Source organism: Tupaia chinensis, unplaced genomic scaffold, assembly GCF_000334495.1.
Source record: "Tupaia chinensis unplaced genomic scaffold, TupChi_1.0 Scaffold144336_1, whole genome shotgun sequence".
NCBI classification, from domain to species: Eukaryota; Metazoa; Chordata; class Mammalia; order Scandentia; family Tupaiidae; genus Tupaia; species Tupaia belangeri.
The window spans coordinates 818,829-830,046 of record NW_006204194.1 but is presented as its reverse complement, the minus strand read 5'-3'; the positions used below and the strand labels follow the sequence as shown (position 1 = coordinate 830,046).

General features: G+C 40.1%; 1 protein-coding gene across 8 annotated transcripts in view; it reads right to left on the bottom strand.

Moving 5' to 3' along the window:
* The window catches only part of LOC102495443 (zinc finger protein 606), a 40,397-nt gene that overhangs the window by 4,608 nt on the left and 24,571 nt on the right, over nt 1-11,218 (bottom strand). For 4 of the 8 annotated variants that reach the window (XM_006166742.3, XM_027767584.1, XM_014583494.2 and 1 more), the window contains one exon: nt 6,191-8,143. In XM_006166742.3, the coding sequence (XP_006166804.1) occupies nt 6,192-8,143 (1,952 nt within the window). In that variant the 3' untranslated portion in view covers nt 6,191. Of the gene's footprint in view, nt 1-3,523; nt 3,562-6,190; nt 8,144-10,356; nt 10,590-11,218 lie in introns of those variants that run through there. The other 4 variants (XM_014583497.2, XM_027767587.1, XM_014583496.2 and 1 more) reach the window with 4 other exon arrangements.

Below are 11,218 nucleotides of genomic sequence, written 5' to 3'. Positions count from 1 at the left end.
GGGACATAGCAGAGGGGGGGGGATGGGGAATCAGGGATGGCAAGACAAAGGGCAAGGTATGCAGGACGTAAGAATTGGAAAATTATTTGCTGAGAACATATATGTGGATGTACTTGATTGAGACAATGCACAGTGTATTTTGGATGGAAAATTCATTTGTGTGTTGTGATGGTGTAAAGTGAACTAATAAATAAAAATTTAAAAAAATGAGAGAAAAAAAAAAGAAGAAAAAAAATACTTATTTGATGACTGCAGTTAAGCTATATAGCCCTAGTTAGGTGCTACTTTGTAGTATGTTCATTCTATTCACTGAGGTTTATGCCTAAAGTCAGACTTGTGTTCATGGATATGTACATATCAGCTGTGCTTGCTATTGAAAATATTTAGATTTATTAAGATATTTAGTGAAACAATAAAATGGGGGAGGCATAGAAAGCAACAACAGATACCAGACACAGTGTGGGAGGAGGGTGGGAGATGGCAGAGGGTGAGATAGGGAATCAAGGATGGGAAAAAAAGGCAAAATATACAGAAAACAAGAAATGGAAAATGATTTGTTGACAATAACACATATGTTGATGTGCTTGATTGAGCCAATATACAGTGTATTCTCAATGGAAAAATCTCATTTTGTATACTATAATGATGTACAGTGAAAGAATGTAAAAAAAGAAAAAAAAAATGTAAAAAAAAAAAAAAAAGTGGACAACCCAATAGTCAACTACCTGAGGAAGGGATGCTTGAAACAGATAGTAGAAGGGCTCATCACTTGTGGATGGCCCTAGAACAATACTGTGGAGTGTGGTGAATAAAATTCTCAGGAGAGGAGGTCAAAGAACTGTGAGGCCAGGGGAACCAGCAGTTAGCGTAATGGCTATGTCGCTGGACTCCCATGTAGTCGACCACAGTTCGCGTCCTGGACCCGGTGGCTTAAAACTCACGCCAGGCGCGTGTGCGTACATGCCCAAGGTCCTGAGAGGAGAATGGAGGAGAAGGGATTGAGGCGTGACCATCCCCTCTGGGGGGTGGTTTCTCGCTTTCTGTTTCTATGTCTCTCTCTGTCTGTCTGGTGAGCGCACGCACCCTATAGCGAAAACCTCTCAAAAAAAAAAAAAAAAAAAAGAACTGTGAGGCCAGGATATCAGATCATTCACATGGACACTAGAATCAAGAAGTAATGCGATGGGGATACTTTCAGATGAAGTGAGGCAAGGGCTAAAATCTGAGATATACAGATTAATGATCCATCAGATGACTGTAACTAGAAGTGGTGGGTGATCATCTGGCATCCTGAGAGTCAGAGCTAAATATCAGAGACAAGGGACATAGAACAGTCTGTGAGCAGCAGAGACTAGAGAGAAAGCAGTCACCCATGGGAGACATTGTGCAGAGGAGACCCACAGCAGGAAGGTGGTGGGGTATTTTGAAGCCTGATTTAGAGTCAGCTCAGAGGTTTGAGTTTGAGAGGAGGGGAAGATGTGGTCAAAAAGTGCAATGAACTGAGTCATACACAGAATGAAACAGAAGGGGCCTGAGAGTCTTAGACATAAGACATGAAAAACAAACTAAAATCAGTCTTGACTCTTGTGTCATTTAAAGTTCTATGTGACAGATGGTGGTAGGGAGGCAGGAAATACTTCCAAGAAGCAGAAGTCCACATGTTGCTTTGACTCATGATATGGGGTGAAGCATAGGAGGTCCTTTTAGATTTTTTTTTATTTTTGGCAAGATGATGCATATGCTTGCCAGACACAGAGAGAGGAAGTACCCTGGCCTCCAATGGGGCATGGTCACACCAAAATTCCTTTCCTCCATTTCTCCATTCCATCAGAAATGTGGGCATATACACATGGCATATTTTTCAAACCAAATACATTACTGGGACTGGGATTCAAACTGGTTTGCCGTATGCGATTAAGCTCCTTACATACAGTTTAACTACTCTGCTATGGAGCAGGCCCTAGAACTATTATTATTATTTGCCATAGGGCATGTGTGCTTACCAGAGACAGACAGAAGCAAAGTGGCTATCCACTGAGGAGGGATGGCCACACCACAGTCCCTTCTCCATTATCCTCTCTGGATTTTGGGCATGCAAGCACATGTATGTGCCCCATGTGTTTTTTGAGCCACCAGGTCTGGGACTCAAACTGTAGAGTTGGCCATGTGAGATTCAGTGCCTTAACCACAATGACACCTGTTAGCCTTCCCACTGAGATTTTTTTTTTTTTTTTTTTTTTTTTTTTTTGCCATAGGGCACGTGCATGCATGGCCATGCTGCAATCCCTTTTCCTCTACTTTCTTCCTGGGATTCTGGTGATGCACGCACATGTGCCTGGAGTGACTTTTATTTTTTAATTTTTATTTTTTTAAAGGTTTTGCCATAGGGAATGTGTGCTTGCCAGAGACAGTGAGAGGGAGTGAGAAATCACCCCCTAGAGAGCGTTGACCATACTGCAATCTCCTTTCCTCCAGGATTTTTTGGCACACACACACAAACACACTCAGCATGATCTTCAAGCCGCCAGATCTGGGACTTGAACCAGTAAGCCATGTGGGAACCCAGTGCCTGCTGGCCCCTATAATACACACACACACACACACACACACACACACACGTGGGGTTTTAGTTTTGCTATTGGGTGCATGTGCTCATCAGAGAGAGGAGTGAGAAATCACCCCCCCCTCCAAGGGGATGGCCATGCCAGTCTCTTCTTGTCCATTCTCCTCTTGGGATTTTGGGCATACGTGCACATGCTCCTGGCGTGAATTTTAGTCTGCTGGGTCTTAGACTCAAACTACTGTCATCCATGTGGGAGTCCAGTACTTTAACCACTACGCCACCTGCTGGACCCAATATATATATTTAAAACATAAGTGCAAGGCGAGAGCAGCTGCAGAACTGATACTTGCAAACTAGTATTGGATTACAGAACTAATGAAATTTTGTATTTTTCTAGACTGCAATTTGTACTTCAGTCTTCCCTTTTTTTTCCCTGTATGGTGCATGCACTCAGAGAATCACCTCCTGGAGGGATGACCATGCCATAATTCCTTCTTCTCCACTGCACATACATGCCAAGCATGTTTTTCAAATCACCAGGTCCAAGACTTAAACTGTGAGGTCAGCCATATGAGATCCAGCTGCCTTAACCACCATGCTGCTGGTTGGCCCCACTGTATACTTTTATTATAAAATCTATGCTTTTTATTCAAGTTTTAACATTTATTATCATCCATTTTACTTACTTTCATTCTATTAATCTATAAAAATGATAATAAGCTTGGTAATAAGGTTATAGAATAAGTTCCAGGATGCTTATAGCATGCTATATATGACTTATGATGTCCATAAATAGAAGAATTTGGATTTGCTTTGAGAATTAAGTTGTCCACATCATACTGGCAGTATGATTCTGGATACATTATACTGTATTCTCTTACAGAGATAATATTGCTAACTATTCTCTCCAAGGGTCTTTGTACAAATTAGATGAGAAATCTACCCACATCTTTCACTTACTCTGTAATATTTATTGGCTGGGCATTAATGCATCAGGCCTGAAAAGACAGAAAAAGCAAATGTTAAGTATTTAAGTGAGCTCAAGCTATAGGAATCATGAAGTGAACTTCCTTACGGTACTAGTAGGCCATCATCTCTCAACCACTGGGAGTCATAGACCACTTAAGAATTAGATGAGGGACCAGCAGATGGTGTAATGGTTATGTTGCTGGGAGAGAGGGGGGGGGAGGGAGGGAGGGAGAGAGAGGGAGAGAAACGAGAACTATGAGAACTGGATGAACCTTATCAACTACAGATTTCTATCCAATACCCTTGAAGTCAAACCAAGAACATATGGCCCCTAGTTAAAACCTTAATTTAGGGAAATACAGGACATGATTATGAACTGGTGAGAAGCCACTCAAGTCCTCTGTACCATCTAGCACTTTATCCCTTGAAAACTCAAACTCCTTTACTGCAGGTAATGGACTGGTGATGGGTTAACTCTATCAAACAATCGTTTCACTTGGAGATGATAAAAGAAAAAAATAAACACTGCATTCAAAGATTTTTTTTGGAGAGGTTTTTTTTCGCTATAGGGCACGTGCGCTCGCCAGACAGACAGAGACATAGAGACAGAAAGTGAGAAATCTCCCCCAAGGGGGGATGGCCATGCCGCAATCCCTTCTCCTCCATTCTCCTCTCGGGATTTTGGGCACGCATGCACACGCGCCCAGCATGAGTTTTAAGCCACAGGGTCCGGGACACGAACTGCGGTCAACTATGTGGGAGTCCAGCGACATAGCCGTTACACTAACTGCTGGTCCCTGCATTCAAAAATCTTGAGACATGGTGCTCCAATGTGCAGTGGTATCTGATTAATTGAAAGAACAAACACTTTTGCCCTCTTCTTCATGAAGGGAATTCTAACCAGTCATAGGACATTCTTTGGTCTTATCCAAACTTTCAATGCATCTTCTAGACCAGAGGTCCCCAATTTTCTCAGCACCAGGTACCAGCCTTGTGGAAGACAATTCCTCCAGAGAAGGGGGAGAGGATTGGTGCTAGGACGACGACCCAAGTGCACCACATCCACTGTGCACATCATTTCAACCATTGCAATATATTAAAAAACCACCACACACTAGGGTTTGCACTCCCATGAGAATCCAATACCATCGCTGATCCAAGAAGAGGCGGAGCCCAGGCAGCAAAGTGAGGACAATGGGGAGTGGTTGCAAACACAGATGAAGCTTTGCTCATTTCCTGACAGCCCTGCTTCTCCCACTGTGTGGTCCTGCTGACGAGTACCAGTTCCTGGCCCAGGGGTAGGAGACTCCTGTTCTAGGCTCTGCTTCTCTGTAAATCCCCAGGGTGTGGGTGATAAAATCCCAGGGAATCCACATCCCACATCCCAGAAAATGCAGTAACTCCAAATGCCAATTCCACACTTCATATTTCAAAGAGATCCTAGCTCTTGTGTTCCATAAATCCTTCAGGACAGAGGAACCAGATAATTTTATTTTTCATTGCTTGAGATTTTCTTGATTTTTATTATAAAATCTCTACTATACAACTGAACAAAAGAAAAAGGTAAGAAAAAATATCATTGAAGAGACAGCATAACAGTGGTTAAAAACAAACTCTGGAGCCAAACAGTCTCAGCTCCACTCCTTACTAGCTGTAGTCGTTGGTTAAGTTCCTCAACATCTTTGCTTTCATTCCCCTATTTGTAAAACTTTGATAATAACAGTACCTATCTCAGAGAGTTATTGGGATTAAACAAGTTAATATTCAGAAAGCACTTAAAGTCTAGCATGTGGTAAATGATATGTGTATTTGCAAAACTAATTTTTACAAAATCTTAAATTAACTGAGTTAAGGATCTTTTTGGTCCTTAACACACACATTTTTAGATCTGTAATAGCAGACATGTATACACAATTCTGTGTCCTTATTCCTTCATGTTACATGTATATTAATGTGGTGTCTATAATTTATTGTGATTGCCTAAAACTAATTACCCAGCAATGAAGTAGGGAGTAAACAATGGATACTGACACACTGGGTTATTAATTATCACCCTTTGTTCCAACATCAGTCTCATAATTCTAGGCAATAAACTTCCCACCATTAGTAATTTAATTTACTATTTTTTCCTAAGGAAGTTAATCTTAACAGTAAATATGCCATTCAATTCTATATTTTTCTTAAGTTCAGATTTAGTATCCCATACTCTATTCTGTAAGACTCTCCCCTTATAAAACCGAAATTTGCCTATCACTATGATTATACACAAAATGTTAAGTTTTCCATAAAACATTCCAGCTTGATGCAAAATAGTGTGTTTCCAGTCAAATACTTTTCTTAGTATACGGGTTTTCCCTTAAGAATGCACACTAATCTATAGGAGGTGAACTCTTACTAAAGGATGCCTCATCCCTGGTCATGTATATTCTGCAAATATAGATTCCTAGTGGACTACAAGTAGTTTTCTTCACTGTAATGATCTGATGTTGTGAAAAGGTTACGTAACTTCTGAAAGTTTTCCCCTATTCTTTTCATTTATAAGGTTTCTATTGAATAGTAAGGGGAGAAGTACTATAGAATTTAATGAAAAGTTTCCCCTCTTGACTACAGGTTTTTTCAATGTGCTATCAAATGTGCAAGAAAAGAAAAATCTCTCAGTTCAATTCAGTTTCTCTTTACTGTGATTTCTCTGGTGCTGAAGTAGGGCTGAGTGACCACTAAAGGCTTTTCCGCATTCATTGCATATAAAGCGTTTCTCTCCACTATGCATTCTCTGATGAATAATAAGAGAAGAATTCTTACAAAAAGCTTTCTCACAATGATTACATTTGTAGGGTTTTTCTCCAGTATGGTTTCTCAGGTGTACTATAAGAGAAGAACTCTCATTAAATGCTTTCCCACATTCATTACACCTGTATGGTTTCTCTCCAGTATGAGTTCTCCGATGTGCAATAAGGTGGGAGCTACAGTTAAAGGATCTTTCACACTGGTTACATTTATATGGCTTCTCACCAGTGTGAATTCTACGATGAGCAACAAGGTGACAGCTCTGACTGAAGGACTTTCCACATTTATTGCATTCATAGGGTTTTTCTCCAGTATGAGTTCTTTGATGCCTAACAAGGTGAGCCATCTGGCTGCAGGATTTTCCACACTTATTACATTCATAGGGTTTAATTCCAGAATGGATTATTTCATGTTTTGTGAGGGCTGAACGTTCTCTGAATGCTTTGCCACATTCCTGACAGTTATAGGGTTTCTCTCCTGTGTGAGTTCTCTGATGGGCAATAAGATGGGAGCTCCAGCTAAAGGATTTTCCACATTCAGTACATTTATACGGTTTTGCACCAGAGTGAGTTCGTTCATGTTTACTAAGAGCTGAATAATCCCTAAAAGCTTTTTCGCATTCATCACATTTAAAGGGCTTCTCTCCAGTGTGCATTCGCATATGAGCAATAAGATGGGAGCTCCAACTGAAAGACTTCCCACATTCAGTACATTCAAAAGGTTTCTCCCCAGTATGAGTTCTCTGGTGTCCAATAAGATGGGAGTTCCAGTTGAAAGATTTCCCACATTCATTACATACATAAGGTTTTTCTCCTGTATGGATTCTCTTATGTACTATAAGATGAGAATTCCAGCTGAAGGCTTTCCCGCATTTATTACACTCATAGGGCTTTATTCCAGTGTGAGTTCGTTCATGTTTAGTAAGGGCTGAACGATTTCTGAACACTTTCCCACATTTATCACATTCATAGGGTTTTTCTCCAGTGTGAGTTTTCTTATGCTGAATAAGGTAAGAGCTCCAGATGAAAGATGTCTCACATTCATTATATTCATATGGTTTTTCTGTAGTGTAAGTGCTTGTATGCTGAGTTAGAAATGAGTCATACCCAAAGACTTTCTCCCATTCATTGTATTTGCATGCTTTCTCTATAGTACCAAGTTTTTGGTGTTCCATAAAGGATGAGAAGTAAAAAATATTCTCATATTCTTTGTAATTATATTGGTTTTCTCCAGTATGAAGTCTTGCATGCTCATTAAATGGTGGGTTCTGGTTGAAGATTTGATGACATTTCTTATATTCATAGATTTTTTCTCTTCCATGCATTCCTTTATGATCACCAAAATGTATTATATGATTGAAAGATTTAACAGCATCAGTACATTTAAAAAGATTATCTCCACTTTGCATTCTTGCAGGGTAAATGGGTTGAATGGACTGGTAGAAGGCTTTATCATAGTCAGTATTTTCACAGGTAATCTTATCTGCATACATTATGGCTGAGTTGTATCTCCAACTTTCGCCACACGTATCAGGCTTATAGTAATGTTCTATTTGAGAAACTCTCTGAGATGGAGTGAAGTTTAAGCTCTGGCTACACTCTGGCCCAAGTTCACAGAATTCAGAGCCTCTCTGAGATAGTACTTGCTTTTGCATAAAGACCATTTGTCTCAAAGCTGTACTCTGGTTCATGTGATACATTTCTAACTTGGAGAACCAAGGATCATCCCATATGTATCTTTCTAACTTCATGCCATGGGACTGTTCTTCCTCAAAAATACTCCGTGTTGGGATCAATGCTTTGCTTTCAAGATTTCTAATCCATTCTGAAATAGATAGAAAAAAAACTGTGAGAAAAGAGACCTTAGAATAGAACAGGAATGCTGCAATTTATTACGTATAGTATGGAAAGGACAAATGTGAATTTCTTTCTTTTTTTTTTTTTTGGAGAGGTTTTTGCTATAGGGTGTGTGCTTGCCAGAGGGAGAGAGAGGGATCTTGGGTATGCACGCACATGTGCCTGACCTGAGTATAAGCCACCAGGTTGGGACTCAAACCGCAGTCAACTATATGGGAGTTCAGTGACATAGCCATTACTGCTGGTCCCAATGTGGATTTCTTTTAAAGTACAGATTTGGGGGTCAGTGAACAGCATGGTGATTAAGGTGGATGAACCCCACACAGTCACATGGCCAACTGTGTGGTTTGAGTCCCAGACACAGAAGCATGAAAAACATGTTTGGTGGGCAGTACATTGAGCTCCATAGAGACACCGCCGGGGTAAGTAAGAGCCGGATGGGCACTGGGTGACTCTGTGCCTCGCAGAGAAAAGACAACTAAACATGGGCAAAGGAGATCCTAAGAAGCTGAGAGGCAAAATGTCATCATATGCATTCTTTGTGCAAACTTGCCAGGAGGAACACAAGAAGAAGCACCCAGATGCTTCAGTCAACTTCTCAGAGTTTTCGAAGTGCTCAGAGAGGTGAAAGACCATGTCTGCTAAAGAGAAAAGAAAGTTTGAAGATAGGGCAAAGGTGGATGAGGCTTGTTATGAAAGAGAAATTAAAACCTATAGCCCTCTTAAAGGGGAACAAAAATGTTCAAGGATCCCAATGTACACAAGAGGCTTCCTTCGGCCTTTTTCTTGCTCTGTTCTGAATACTGCCCAAAAATCAAAGGAGAACATTCTGGCCTATCCATTGATGATGTTGCAAAGAAACTGGGAGAGATGTGGAATAACACTGCTGCAGATGATAAACAGTCTGATGAAAAGAAGGCTGCTAAGCTGCAGGAAAAATACGAAAAGGATATTGCTGCATACAGAGCTAAAGGAAAGCCTGATGCAGTAAAAAAGGGAGTTGTCAAGGCTGAAAAGAGCAAGAAAAAGGAGGAGGAGGAGGAAGATGAAGATGAAGAACATGAGAAAGAAGAGGAAGATGAAGATGAAGAAGAAGATGATGATGAATAAGTTGGTTCTAGCATTTTTTTTCCCCTTGTCTATAAAGCATTCAACCCCCCTGTACACAACTCACTCCCTTTAAAGAAAAAAAAAATGTAAGACTGTATAAGATTTTTTTTTTAAAAAACTGTACAATGTCTTTTTTTTGTATAGTTAACTCACTACCAAATGTGTCTTTAGATAGCCCTGTCCTGGTGATATTTTCAATAGCCACTAACCTTGCCTGGTACAGTATGGGGGTTGTAAATTGGCATGGAAATTTAAAGCAGGTTCTTGTTGGTGTACAGCACAAATTAGTTATATATAGGGATGGTAGTTTTTTCATCTTCAATCGTCTCTGATGCAGCTTATACGAAATAATTGTTCTGTTAACTGAATACCACTCTGTAATTGCAAAAAAAAACCCAAAAAGTTGCAGCTGTTTTGTTGACATTCTGAATGCTTCTAAGTAAATATAATTTTAAAAATTAAAAACAAAAACAAAAACAAGAAACATGTTGGGTGCATGTGTGTAGTGTCCAAAATCTTGACAAGAGAAATGGAAGAGAGGGATTGTGGTTTGGCCATATTCCATGGGGAGCGGGGGAGGGGGCTGCTTTCTTTCCATCTTTATCTGTTTCTCTCCAGCAAGCTTATGTACCCTCTGGCAAAATATTTAAAAATTAAAAAAAAAATTTTTCTTAGATTTTTGCCATAGGGTATGTGCACTCATCAGGAGACAGAGAGAGGGAAAGTAAGGGAGTAGAGGAGGGTGTCCTAGCCACAATTCCTTCTCCTTCATTGTCTTCTTGGGATTTTGAGCACGCATGCACACACACTGGCTTGTTTATCAAGCCACTGTGTTCGGGACTCAAACTGGAGTTAGCCGTGTGGGATCCAGTACCTTAATCATTATACCACCTGCTGGCCCAAAAGTTAAAAACAATTTTTTAAAAAAATTTTTATTTACATTTTTAAAATACATTCAATTACATTATTTAGCTTACAAGGTAATCATTTCAATATATGAACATTTCTCCCCGGTCTAGTTGATCAAAATATAACAACACTACCTCCCTGTCGAAAGTACAGAAGTGAACTAGCAGGTGGCATGGTGGTTAAGGCACTGGATCCCACATGGCCAAGTTCATGATAGGAGTTTTAGTCTCAAGGGTTTGAAATTCATGTGAAGTGCATGTGCGTATGTGCATGCCCAAAATACTGAGGAAAATGGAGAAGGGATTACAGTGTGACCCACCCCTCCGGGGTTGATTTCTTTCTTTTCCTGTTTCTGCCTCTCTCGCAGGCAAGCACATGCACTCTATGGCAAAGATCTAAAATAAAAAGAACAGATGTGCAACTCAGAGAAAGATATAACACAGAAGAATAGTAAAAAGTGAACAATAGTTCATCTGAATACAAAGTACAAAGTATATATGGAAAACCAGAACCATTTAGAGTACTTTTGCATGAAAATGAAGACCCTAAATAAGGGTGTACAGGAAAGTTAACTTAACAGGCCTAAATTGCTCAAACTATGCTCAAAACTGTAATCTGTTTCATGACTCTCCCTTGGCCAACTCCTAGAAATCAAGATCTTGGAATGTTCTAACTGATAACTGTTTTGCATGCTCGTGGTCTTGAAGCATACTGTACCAATTTCTCAAGAAATTTTGTGCAAATGTCATTTAAAGTGAACACCTTCTTTCCTTCTGGTGGGTATGGGTACTGGATTTTCAGTGATTGCAGCTGGGCATATAGGCAGTATTGTGCATACATGACTAATCCCCAATAAAGGCTCTGGACTCATAGGCTCACACAAATTCCTAGGAGACAACATTTTACATGTTCTCTTGTCCTTGCTAGAGGTATTATGTGTGTCCCGTGTAACTCTACCGGGAAAGGACTACTAGAAGTTTGTACTTGGTTTCTTCGGGACTTCACCCCATGTAACTGTTCCTTT